A 14,353-nucleotide genomic window follows, 5' to 3' on the forward strand; every position below is an offset into this window, starting at 1 on the left:
CACGCCTTTTAGAACCTTGGGTGGTGTTCATATTTTTCGACAGTGGCGTTAAGTATTCTAGAGAGAGAGAGAGATACATGATATATATATATATATATATATATATATATATATATATATATATATATATATATATATATATATATATTTCCTTTTTTATTTAACTTTTATTAAGGAAACTACAAATTAATAAATAAAATAAAAAAATACAAAAGACAAATTTGTTATTTTAAAAAGTCAAAATAAATTAGACCAATCTCTCAACAAAAATCAAAGTTTTGAACTGTTAGTCCAAAATTTTCTGGACAATTTACAATTTTATCTATGAAAAAGGATACATACAAAATTTACGTAGATATTTGTTTCTTCAATTTATTTCATAAAATTTAACTTTGTTCGAATTTTGCAAAGAGTATCCCCCAGCCGTTTCCACCGTTGGAGCTTCAAACCGGAACCACAACTGAACCCGGTCGACTAACCTGAACCCCGAACTCCAAGTTGTGGGCTGAGGCGGTGACTGTAGACTCTAGAGATACCCAAGCGGCCAATAAAAATGGCACTACGCCACCTCACTCCTCTCTCTCCTTTCACAACTCTCACTCGCCGTCTTCCGTCGTTCCCCACCCTTTCCTCCACCACCTCACGCCGCTACAACCGATTTTCATTTTCAGTAATGGCGTCCGCCTCGCGAAAGGTACAGTATTCGTATATCAATCGTAAATCGGCTACTTGTTTAGGGATTTGTAATTGAATTCAGCTGATTTTGATTTTGATTTTAATTACAGGTGCTTGTTCCAATTGCTAACGGAACGGAGCCGATGGAGGCTGTGATTACCATCGATGTGCTCCGTAGAGCTGGCGCCGACGTTACCGTCGCTTCCGTTGAAAAGCAGCTACGCGTCGATGCTTGCCACGGTGTTAAAATCGTCGCTGATGCTCTGATTTCTGACTGTGTTGACACCGTATTCGATCTTATTTCCCTGCCTGTATGCTCTTTTCCCTCTCCTACCTGTTTCACTTGCCTTGAAATGCAAAATCTGTTACAAGATAAACACTACCGATGTGTACTAAATTCAACATGGCTGTTAACTGTTAAGATCTTAAATGGAATTAGCCAATTTCCGTTTTCTCTTTTCTGTTCGTGAAAAAGGAAAGGAGGAATCGACTTTGTAGACATTACTTGTTCCAAGCAAACTGCCAAATTGCAAAATAAGATCACACCTTGCAAGAGTAACTAATCTGGACAAAATTTCAAAGTACTATTGTACTTTTAGTATTAAGGTTTAATCACTCAATGGATTTCCAATGGCACCTTCTGGATATGATTCTATCCTTGTACAACTTCACCCTGCTTTTCTCATTTTGACCGAGTGTTCTTGTGGGTACTTGATTTATGAGTTTATGATGTTATCCATCTACACCTTCTGTATAAATTTCATGTTAGTTTTATGTGTACTTGATACTTTACCACAATTCAGCAATTAAATGTGCTTATAGTTAAAGGTTTAGTATCTTGCATGTTGTACCTTGACAAACAACCATATCATTTGCAATTTGCTGTGGATTTGTTAAGTTGGATTTGTTCCATTCTTAGGATAATTCTTTATGGATTTCCCAACAACAAACCTTACACGAGTTAGTTTGAGAAGGTTTATAATGGAACTGAAAGAAAATTTGATTTGGTGAACGCAACAACAATCATAAGAATCTGAAGTTGCAGTTTAAGCTTTTTTTTGCCATTGCTGTTCTGAATACACTATAATCATATGTTTGGATGACTCAGTTATTATTAACCAATAATGCAATAACATGCTTCTCTTCTTTAGTTTCTATTTTGCATAACTTCTACTTCATCGTTTGCAGTAATCTTGTATCAACCAAAATTCCCTGTTATGTTTTCTTAAAATCACTTTCTTTTTAAAATCAATCATCATAAATCCTTAACAACTCTATAATCATTTCTTAATTTTTTCCTACAGGGAGGAATGCCAGGTGCATCCACTCTAAAAGACAACAACACACTGGAGAACATTGTGAAAAAACAAGCTTCAGAAGGTCGACTCTATGCTGCAATATGTGCATCTCCTGCTGTTGCTCTTGGTTCATGGGGCCTACTCAAGGGCTTAAAAGTAAATTCACTCCAACCCTACCCTCTTCCCTTTTTTCCCATTAAATTTTCTCTCCATAAAGAAACACTCATTAAGTAAAAAAAGAAACTTTTTTTTTTTTTTTTTAGGCAACTTGTTATCCAGCTTTCATGGAGCAACTATCATCATCTGCAACCACAGTCGATTCACGAGTCCAACAAGATGGAAAAGCCATCACTAGCAGAGGTCCAGGAACCACCATGGAATACTCTGTAACACTTGTAGAACAACTTTTTGGAAAAGAGAAAGCCAATGAAGTTTCTGGACCACTGGTTTGTTTCTAAACCCTAAACCCTAAACCTTAAGAGATTGAAATCATTCAGCACTAAATGGTTCAGTTTGATAGTCACATCAAAACATTATTATATTATTTTTTCAGTTTATGAATCCAAAGCAAACTGATCAATTCATTGTGACTGAATTGAATAAGCTACAATGGACATGTGCCTCTACACCTAAGGTGAGATTTCATTCTGTAATAAACTAATAATTTGAATTAGGGTTTGTTAATTTAGGGTTTATTATGTATCTATCTGGTTTTAGATTTTGGTACCAATTGCGGATGGGTCAGAGGAGATGGAAGCTGTTATGATCATTGATGTTCTTCGAAGAGCAAAAGCGGAAGTTATAGTGGCATCAGTTGGTGATGATCTTGAAATTGTGGCTTCACGTAAAGTAAAGCTTGTTGCAGACATGCTTCTTGATGAAGCTGCTAAGCTTTCATATGACCTCATTGTGTTACCAGTAAGTTTTTATTTTTTAATTACTTCATAAATCCTAAAGTAAGTTTTTTTTTTTTTTTTTTTTTTATAACATGTTGGACTTACTTTAGGGTGGACTTGGTGGGGCCCAAGCATTTGCAAAAAGTGAAACACTTGTAAATTTGCTAAAGAAGCAGAGGGAGTTGGACAGATACTATGGAGCAATTTGTGCTTCCCCAGCTCTAGTCCTTGAGCCCCATGGATTACTCGAGGTATTATTTAATGGATTTTTATATTTTTGTGAAAAGACTAAAATACCCCCTTGAATGGAGTAGGGAAAGAAGGCAACGGCTTTCCCGGCAATGTGTGAGAAACTGACGGACAAAAGTGAAGTGGAAAGCAGAGTGGTGGTTGATGGTAAAGTTGTAACGAGCAGAGGGCCAGGGACATCTTTGGAATTTTCATTGGCGATTGTGGAGAAATTATTGGGTCATGAGAAAGCTTTGGAGATTGGTAAGGCAATGTTGGTTGTGTAATGTAAGTTTAGTTGCATGCTTTGTGGTGTGTATGTCAAAAGTCAAAACTAATTGACTTAATAAATGTCTTCATTACTTGTATGATAAAGCCAAAGGTGCTGTTATAATGAAGGTAATTCTTGAGTTTCTAATTGGATTGTGTTTTTGTTTATATTAGTTGTGTAGAAAATGATAATGACATATGTATGGTTCTTGCAAAAAGAATATGCATTAAAGTGTGTATGTATGGATATGGTATATGAATATCATCAATAAGCTTCTAGGGTACGTTAAAAAATTACAAAAATGCCACTTTAATATAGTTAATTTTGTCAGAATGATTGTAAATAAATGTTTTTTACATTAAAAACGGCAATAAAAACTTTAATTTCATCTCATATGTTAGTTTAAAGCGGAGACATGAAAAATGTCTCCTCGGTGATTTTTATATTAACGTTTTTTTCTAATAAAAGAATGTGATACTACAGTTGAAATTTTATTAATAGAAAAAAAAATTAATACAATAGTAATGGGCTGTTTGGCAGGATTTGAATTTTTAAAACCTGAATTTTTAAGTGGTTTAAATTTCTAAGAGGGTCTGAATTTTTAACATGCTCTTTGGTTGGAACCTCTGAATTGCTGTGCTGAATTATAAAAAATGATAATTTTACCCTTCTGTCTTATTTTTTGTTGAATTCAATGCTTCTATTTATAAAATAACCGAACCAAACTCTTTAAATAACTATAAAAAAATATAAACACCATACAAAATATTATGCTCTAATAGGAAGAAGTGAAAGTACGATACTATAATAAACAAATATATAAAAGTGCATTGCTATTTCATCTCTTCATCCTTACAAAAACAAGCTTATAATAGGCTATGAAAACAAACTTGAAATGTATGTTTATATGGATCACATTAAAAAAAAAAAAAAAAAAAACTTTTTATGTAAAATCCCAAAAGAAGACCAAAATACCCCTTGAAAATTTTCTTGCACCCAACCTTTAAACCATCAACCAACTCCTTTCTTCCGGCCATCCAAAGTCTCGATGCTTCATGCAATCAGAATAATCTAGTCCCACTTGATAATAACAAGGAAAAGATCATTATGCCCTTTATTCTTGTTTTTGCAGCAGGTCATTCAATATTTTTTTTATCTTCAATTCAGAAACATTAATACCCATCAAATTGCAACCAAGGGTATGATTATAGAATATACAATCTAAACATTAATACCCATCAAACACAACTTTGTGATTTGATTAAAACACCATTTTGTAAAACATAAATTGATAGAACCTCACATGACTTTTCACAAATAGTTGGTGTGCTTAAGAGCTTCAATGAGATGCAAATAAAATGCCATTACGTTTCTTAAGAAATTGACTGTGTATTTCCAAAATTGATTGAATGGAACATTGGATTATATACTCTAGAATAAGAGATGCAAATAAAAAAGAGGGGGAATGAAAAATCATACAGAGGTGGTAGAGGAAAGTGTGTCGAATTTGCTTGCTTATCATAGCCAAGTGAGGAAGATAAAACGAGAGTTGGAGAAACTGAATCATCTGGCAGTAATCGAGCAGTCGGAGATGAGATCAGTGTTGCGAGAATTTTCGAAATCACAGAAGCATTGTCGCTTGCCTTTGAGGATTTCTGACAGGCCTCGATCGATCGCGATGGCGGGGCGGGAAGAGACAGCTCGTGGCGGAGGGGATATCAGAGGGTTGTCATGATGTAATCAGAGATGCAGTAAGAAGGAGGCGTCGACGTTTGTGAAAGAAAGAGAAGAAGGAAAAGATGAAGTATCAGGGCAAAAAAGGAACACGCGTTCTTTTCTTTAATTCAGACACATCCCTAAATCTGAAAAATTAAGATGCATCTAACAAATTAAGAGGTATAAATTCAGAAGCTACCAAACGGTCTAGATCTTAAAAATTAAGAGACTACCTCTTAATTTTCCAATTAAGAGGCAAACAAACAAGGCCTAAGTTGAAAACTCTCTACTTATGGAAAGAAAAAACATAAGCGATAGGCCACAAGAACTCCCAACAACCTAAAGAGTACTTAAAAAACAAAATAAAGGATACTAGAACAAGCTCCAAACCCAGTTACATAGATATATAAGGAACATAAATAACAAAAGTGACCAACTACAGAGAAAAGGAAATAAACAAACATTCTAAGAGGAAGCCTCCAATGAGCATCGACTTTAGCAACATTTGGGGAGGGTTTAAGAGTAAGAGTAAGGAGTCTACGAGGATTATTGTAACACCCGTAGATCCGGGCTAGTCAATTTAGAGACGATAAGCATCAAAAATGAGTTTTTTATGGAAGATTATTTAGAAAGATTAATCTTAACCAAGTTGTATTATATGTTACAAGGGTTCCGTACATATAAAGAACGCCGAAATCCGAGTTATAATGAAGAAGTTATGGCCCGTCGAAGTTTTACGGCAAAACCGGCACGGCACCGAGAGACGTAAATAGTGAATTTACGATAGAGGACTTTTTAGCCTTGGTGATCTAAACAAAAGTTGTAGTATACGTTAAACCGAGAACATACAAAAAAAGAACGCCCAAATCTGACTTCGTATGAGGAAGTTATGAATTTTCTAAGATTTGGCTTAGCAGTGCACGACCCGAAACTCGAATTTTAGTTCGAGCGGTTTTTGGCTTACGTGACCTAAATGAGAGTTGAATATCTCATTAATAGGAACTCAACGGTAAAAAGACAGACGAAAACGGAGTCCGTATGAAGGAGTTACGAATTCTTTGCGGTCATTTAACAGTCTAATCTCCTTGTACTGTTAAATTTAGGATTGGTCGAGAATTAGACAACGGAGTCTAAATGAAAGTTGTAGATCTTGTTTTTACCTACACGTGGAAAAAAAGAACGTCGAAAACGGAGCTCGTATGCGAAAGTTATGAATTTTTGAAAATCGGTTGATTTCCACCCTATGTGCGATGCCACGTGTCAGCACCAGGCGAAGCCTTGGAGCCTACGCATGTACCACGATGTGGTGACGTCCCAGGCAGCCTATAAATAGAGGTTTCGGGTGAAGCTCATTCCTCACACCTTCAATCCCTTCTTTCTCTCTCTAGAACCTCTCTCTAACCACCCAAACCCCCCAAAAAGCCTAGGGAACCTCCCTAGCACGAGGCGGAAGCCCGGAGCGCCCGAAGGCTCCAAAAAGAAGAGCCTTCGGCTCAGAAAATATGCTTCGGTGGAGCCCGGTTTTGAGAAAAACTCGCTGTAAGTGAGCTACGCCTACCCTATCTTTAGTATAACTTATGTTTCAATATAGTAATATTATTAGGACCTTAAAATAATTATTTGGGCTATTATTATGAGTTATATAGAGTGTTTTTTAACGTTTATATAATAGTAATAATATCTAGACTATTAATTAGTCGCGGTTAACGTTAGACTAAACCCTAGTGGTATTGATACTAGGTTTTGTCAAGGGAAAAATTGTTTTGAGATAACGAAGCGCTGTTCGAGTACCGACTCACCACCTTATCAAGTGAGTGCATAGTTACTTTCATCTTACACATAGATATGAAGTATTTTAATATAAATTACGTGCTATGTGTGCATATTGTCTGAATACTTGCTGTCTATGCTGAATGAAAGATTTTATACATGTTTTAAATAATTTAAACTGTATATGTATTTTATATCTACATAATATGTTGGGTAAAACATGAGTAGATGAAATATGAGTTGGATGATGAGTTGAGAGGTGATATAGACCATGAGGTAAGGGTGAGAGGTGGACGATGTGAGAAGCCTTGTTCCCAAATATTGGCCCCGTCATCTAGCAGAGTATGGATGACAACCACGGACTATTCTAGACAGTCCAGTGGAACACTAGCAGGCTCGCAACCTGTAGGTGTTGTGAACGATGTGTTCACCGGTGTACTCTAAAAACCGATTGACCTGTATTGCGATTGGACTCTCGAAAACGATACTGTCAATAAACGAGATAACCCTGACAGATGCGCCTAAAGGACTCTACCGGCAGAAGCACCTAATAGAGAACCTCATAACCCCGACAGATGCACCTAAAGAACTATATCGGCAGATGCACCCCATAAAGAATGTCACAATTCTGGCAGATGCGCCTAAGTGATAATATTAGTAGTTGTGCTTGACAGATGTGTCATTTGCAACGATGGATTTCATGCCTATTCCTTAGGATAATCCTTAGGAATGAATGAACCAGGAATAGCTGATTGTAACACCCGGTATCAGAAAAGCCAAGAAAGGAAAGAAAAACCCTAAGTCAAAAGGGGGTCAACTCGTCGAGTCCAAGGAAGAACTCGACGAGTCGGAGCGGGATCCGGGTGCAAGATTAAGTGACCGACTCGACGAGTCGGAGAGTGGACTCGGCGAGTCAGGTCTGGGTTAGGAAGCCCTAATTCCGGGACTTGGTGCCCTATTTAAGCATCTTATTTTCTTCCCTAGGGTTCATTACAGCCTCTCTCGTCCAGAACCCCAAAACCCTAGCCACCCAACTTCATTTTTGGAGCTTTTGGTGAAGATTAAGGTCCATTGGAGTGGATTTTGAAGGCTTGGGAGAAAGGAGCAAGGAAGGAAGTGTAGATCCAGCCTTCACATCGAGTTGGCAACTGTTAGAAGGTAAAAAGTCTGGACCTTGAGCTTTCAATTGATAAATCCCCTTTCTAGCTTGCCTTTTTGTCACAATCGGATCATTTCCAAGTAGAATCCAAGTATTAAGCCTTTGTGGATAGTTTGGACAACAGATCTGGATACTCTTGAGCTTTAGAAGCTCAAAGTGGTTGGCTTTATTCAGCTAAGGTCCCATTTCATGACCTAGGTCTTCCTTGAAGCTTGGATTAAGTGTTTTAGCCTCATAGCACCTTGCATGCACGTAAAGTTGGCAACTTTACGTGCAATGCTAGCATAAGGAGTCCAGATCTATGGGTTGGAAGTGTTGGAATTAACTGAAATCGACAGAATAGAGTTGTCACAAGGAGGACTCGGCGAGTCAGCTCATGGACTCGGCGAGTCGGGTCTCAAAACCCAAACCCTTCTGTTTACGAGTCGGATCAGTGAGTGGGGTTAGAGAAGGACTCAGCCAGTCTGTGTCCATGATGGACATGAAGATCATGGTACTCGACGAGTTCAAGGAGGAACTCGGCGAGTCCAAGGCAATCTTCTTAGCTGATGAATATGGACTCGGCGAGTTGTAGAACAACTCGGCGAGTCAGTTGAAGATAGTCCCGATGTGTTAGATGAAGGAGAACTCGTCGAGTTCTCGCTAGATTCGACGAGTGGAGTCGGGGTTGTTTGGGATTTGAGAAGCATGGACTCGGCGAGTTGGTAGAACAACTCGGCGAGTCTAGTCAACTGGAAGGTTGACTTTGACCAGGACCTTGACCAGAGTTGACTTAGTTGACCTCTGGAGGATAGTTAGGCTAAGTTCTATTATTTGGTGTTGGTAGCTCGGTGAGCTAGGAGAGCATCGCTTCAGAAAATAGTCGATTAGCAACCAGAGGATTATCAGCAGAGTTCAGCAGTTCAGGTGATTTTCCTCCCAGTAGGCACGGGTCTACGGCCACAATGCCGACCCGTTTAGTTAGCAGTAGTTCCGGACTCTGGCCCGGTGCAGTAGTTCAGTATGCTTGATGTCTTTGTGATTCAGGCATGTTTATGTGTTAGTTAGTCCGGACCTCGGTCCGATGTAGTATGCAGTATATGTGCTTATATGCTATGATCATGTTATGCTATGTTCAGTTAGTCCGGATTTCGGTCCGATGCAGGGGGCAAGGCCCAGTATGTGCTTTATATGTTATTGTATGGTATGTGGTAGTTTGGGGGAGCTCACTAAGCTTCGTGCTTACAGTTTTCAGTTTTGGTTTCAGGTACTTCCGGTAGCGGAGGGAAGAGCTCGGGATGATCGCATGACACCCACCATAGTTAGTCAGCCTGGGATGTTTTACTCTGATAAGAAGATTATGTTTTGAATTAACATTATGATTTTATGTTATGATTTATGTTATGAATTGCCAGTTGTGGTTTAAGTAATGTTTTTTTTAAAACGAAATTTTTAGTCATGATTTTGGGTCGTTACAAGTTGGTATCAGAGCCTTGGTTTGAGGGATTCAGGCACACTTTCGGGTATGACTGGACTCAAACTAAGGAAATGGTAGAGATTTTCAAAAGAAAAATGTTTTCGAAAGAATTTTTGGAAAAAAAACTTAAAAAGAAAAGAGTTTTGAGAAAAGGAAAAAGGGTGTGGTGCATGCGATCATCCGAGCTCAAGTAAGTACTCCCAAATTACCCATACAAGTTTATATTATGATTATCAGTTTCAGTTCCAGTAGAACAACATGCTAGAATAGGACTAAGGATCTAGTAGGATGCCTTATGTGCCTGCTATATGTGTTTCAGCTTTATGAGAATTGCATGCTAGTATTGAGTAGACAGCAGTAGGATAGCCTGTTTAGGTTATGCCTGATAGTATGAGCTTAGCATTGTATGCTAGTACAGTTTCTTGTTATAAGGATAGAATTGCTTGAGTAGTTTCCTGTGTCTGAATGCTGCTTGCTTTGTGCTTTGTGGGACTCTGAGTGATGGAGTTAGCCATTAGGTGAATACGTCACGTCACATGTGATCAGGGTGGAATAATCTCAGAGTGCTGGATTTGGCCCTATTGTGCAACTCTCGTTTGAGTCTAACCGTTGTAGGGACGAGTCTTTTACTTGAAGGATTATCTGAGCCTCGTCACATGTGATGGTATTCAGGTGATGACTAATTGGAATTACAAGGAGGCCTTCAGCAGCTGAGGACTGGTTTGGGTAGAGTCAGTGTCACACCCCGATCCTTGTCGGAATCGATCAAGGCGTGATATATTGTTCAAAGTCTCATGACAACTATGTTATAATATGATTAGATTTAATTAAGTACTAAGTATGGAAACAAGATCCACCACATACAAATACAAATCCAAATACGAACAACATTTATTACATCAAATTTAAATAGTCTTGTGGATTTCTAAGGCACAACCTATTTTTCATCAACTTCATTCTTCAAATCTGCATCATGGGTAAAAACAGGTCAACTACGAGAGTTGGTGAGTAATCTAATTTTAGTAGAGAAAATTGTGAAGTTGAAACATTTATAATTTGAAATTTGTTTTCTTTTGAAGTCGGCAAACAATTGTATTTGAGATAACGGTTTATAAATCAAAAATTGATTAACAAATGATAACAACAACAATAAGTCCTCACCCTATATATATATATATATATATATATATATATATATATATATATATATATATATATATATAGGATGGAGCATCTAATCATCAAACACACTCAACCACGTGCGATCAATCACCTTAGCATCCCAAGGCGGGGTGGTCAACCCAATAGCGCTATTATTGTCCATAACGTACCTCAAGAATACGGGCATAGTCATGGAGATTAGACTAACAATGGTAATGCACTACAAGTACATGTAGCGTAAACAAACAATAGTTATACAATTAATGACTCACGTATAAATGTCCCAACAATGTCTCAATTGTGATAAAACAATAAAATGAAGTTGGAACATATTAGAACCACATGATACACCCCAAAAGTATTGAAAATTATAAAGTATGGGGTAGATTACTCACTTTAGTCCCAAAACGAAATACGTGTGTCGTACGATAGACGGTTCGGGTCAAAATGGCGTATAACTTAATATAATTAATAGTTTTGGTTTAGGAACTGCTAAACGAGAATAGAGTATTAATACAAATAATTAGACACATATTCTTATATTAGATGAATTAACAATAATTCATTTTGATTAGAATATTAAGGTATTCATTTGTTAAATGAATTTTAAATTGAATTAATTACTTTGCATAATTAATTTATATTTTCAATTTAGGCCAGATTTTAATAATTTCTTATTAAAATAATAACTTGCCCAATTATAATTATTTACAGATTTTAACAATTATTTATATGAAATAATCATTAAAATGCATTTTTACATGCTTAAATACTTAGGAAAATGGTTTTAAATAGTAAATAGTATTGAAAAATTATGAAATTATTAGGAAATCATTATTTCATACAATAATAATTACTGTAAAAATTTTATATTTTTCTGAACTGTTTTAGTATTTATTTAATACTTTAATGATTAAACAACAACAAAATCCGGGAAAAATAATAAATGATTCCCAAAAAATTCTGTAAAATTAACCATAGTTTTATAACATAATATATAGCCCATTGTATAAGTTTCGGATATTTGTGACTATGGGAAATAGTTTTTATATATTTCATTATTAATTAATCAATAAAATCATAAATAATAGTAAACAGTAATATAAATGCATGAAACTTAATAAATTATGTTTAATCAATATATAGGTCATCCCAGAATTTTCTCAGAATTTATTGAATGCAAAAAGTATTTTATGTGAATTATTGCCCTACTTTATTGCAATAATTATAGTAATTCAATAAAAATAAGTTATTTTCTGAAAATTTCCAGAACTTCTTATTTTATTGATGGGATTCTGAGAAAAATCAGGTTTATGCATAAAATGAGTTTTAGATAGTTTGGTGGATTTAATTTGTTTCTTGTATGAATTTGAAACTTTTAACAACATACCTTGTTGAATGCTTTAAGAGGGATGAAGATTGGAGTATAATAGATTGTTCTTGGCTGGAATATGAGTATTTCTTGGATGAATTTCGAGATTGAGAGTGAGAGAAAGAATAGAGAAGGTTTAAGTGGTGAAGAGAATAATGTGTTGGGAGAAAAAGGAAAGGAAAGTGGATGGGAGGTGTGAGTGGGAGACCATGGGAATAATCTTTTTGCTTTTGGTGGTCTTCATAATTTCCCACTAACACAAGCATCTTTTACATAATTAATATAAGAGTTTTATAAAATTTAATGTAAAGTTTATAAAAATAGAGTTTTATAAAAGATAGGTTATTATTTGATTATAACAATCTACTTTGATTTGAAGTTTAATTATAGTATTCAAGTTTGATTCTTTTAATTTAATTAGAGCATTATACTTTGATTTGATTTTAATATGCTATCATAATTTAATTGGATTATAGTTATAACGTTGTACTATACTATGTTGCTATTAACGTCAATTTATATCGTAGTGTATGGGTTTTGATCCTATTAGCGTCAAGTAATCTTGAGTAGGGTTTATTAAATTTCCAATGTTGTTTAGCACTGTAAAGGCTAAGGAAAATCAAACACACAAATTTTCCAAATGATGTTTTCTCATTAAAGTAGCGAATTGTACAGTTATTACATAACGTAAACCCTAACATACAAGGGTTAAGGGAGTTGATCGGTTTGACTTGTTGACTTAGTTTGACTTTGCCTTGACCGAAATTTGACGGTTGTCACATCATCCCCCCGTTAGAAGGAATTTCATCCCGAAATTTTCATTTTGACTGGGATTTCGAGAGTTTGGGAAGAGATGTGGATACTCTTGTTTCATCTGATCCTCGCGTTCCCAGGTGAATTCGGGTCCTCGTTTAGCGTTCCAGCGGACCTTCACAATGGGAATACGACTTTGCTTTGTTCTTTTGATCTCTCGATCCATGATTTCTACCGGTTCTTCCACGAAGTGGAGACTCTCGTTGATTTCAATTTCGTCACGAGGTATCACGAGGGTCTCGTCGGATAGATTTTGTCAATCATATCTTCGGGGTTAAAATATAGTTTTATTAGTTACCTATAGCGACGACTCGTTGTCACCACAGGTTTAATCTATTACGATGACTTGTTGTCGCTATAGGTTTTTAACAAGGGCCAACGACATACCTATAGCGACACACAAGTCATAAATTGCATGTGTGAAGACTTGGAGTACTTTCTAATTGGTTCATGTGTGAAGAGTTGGAGTACTTTCTAACTGGTTCATGTGTAAAGACTTGGAGTATTTTCTAATGAAAAGTGTGCTACTGGGGAAATTGGAAACTGATACGTAGCTTCAAAGTCAAGAATATGCAGTAGGCATGTGATGCATTAAATGCATGAGGCACACAAGTCATAATTTGCAGCAACATATACGTATATGTGTGTGAATTGAAGAAGAAGGTTACGGCTCAAAGAATATATATATTCATTTTCTCTTCATTTGTTAGATACACAATAACCATAACATCATAGACTATATATATTCAATTTCGTTTGTAATTTTCACTAGTTTATATTCCGCGAGTGTTACCGAAATCATTTATCAATTTTTCAGAAGTGCTTAACTTGTTTTGTTGCATTCCCAACAATTTGCTATTAATTACTTCTCCCACTTCACTTATATAAATCATCACATTCTTACCGCGACTTTTAACTTCTCCCTCACAAATGGATCCACCTGCAGATCATCAAAACCCCATAGATGACCTCGATTGGTTTCAATACTTGGATCATCAAGATCTTTTCAGGTATATATAAACGTCACCCATTACACCATCTTTCGCACAGAAAAGTGATTTTGTCGACATTGATCAAAACATGGTTTGGATTTGTAGTGATCAAAAAGAGTCTTTCATCGTGTTAGATTTGATTATCTTGAGTTTTTTTTTTTTGGATTTTTGCAGTGGTGACATGCTCGACCATCGTGATTACGAGTTGTCGGAAAAATTACATGAAGTGCTCGATCAGAACGTTTCCACAGTACTTAACAAAGATCAAAACATCATTTCTAGAAATGAGTTTCACGATTTTGATCCCCTTAAAGACATAAGCTTATGGGATTGTTGGGAGGATGGTAATTTACCATTGGTTAGTTTCAGTGAAGACTGTAAATCCGGTGGTGAGGCTACATGTAGTTCTAGTGCTGCCACCACTGATCACGGTGGCCGGAAGGTGGCAAAGAGATTGAGACCATTGGAGTTTGAAGAGATAGAGAAGTACTTTGAGATGCCGATAATCATGGCAGCAAAGGAACTAGGGATAGGGTTAACAGTGTT

At 36.3% G+C, this 14,353-nt stretch overlaps 1 protein-coding gene across 1 annotated transcript; it reads left to right on the forward strand.

Moving 5' to 3' along the window:
* Positions 1-412: 412 nt before the first annotated feature.
* On the forward strand, positions 413-3,515 carry LOC145138032 (protein DJ-1 homolog B-like). The gene is made up of 8 exons (XM_079072175.1): positions 413-694; positions 786-986; positions 1,980-2,129; positions 2,237-2,419; positions 2,527-2,607; positions 2,691-2,891; positions 2,980-3,120; positions 3,184-3,515. The coding sequence occupies exons 1-8, from the start codon at positions 554-556 to the stop codon at positions 3,382-3,384; spliced, it is 1,299 nt and encodes a 432-aa protein (XP_078928301.1). The 5' UTR covers positions 413-553; the 3' UTR covers positions 3,385-3,515.
* The last annotated feature ends 10,838 nt before the right edge of the window (positions 3,516-14,353 follow it).

This window comes from Lactuca virosa, chromosome 9, assembly GCF_052849685.1.
Source record: "Lactuca virosa cultivar CGN04683 chromosome 9, Lactuca_virosa_CGN04683_v6, whole genome shotgun sequence".
In the NCBI taxonomy this organism is placed as follows: domain Eukaryota; kingdom Viridiplantae; phylum Streptophyta; class Magnoliopsida; order Asterales; family Asteraceae; genus Lactuca; species Lactuca virosa.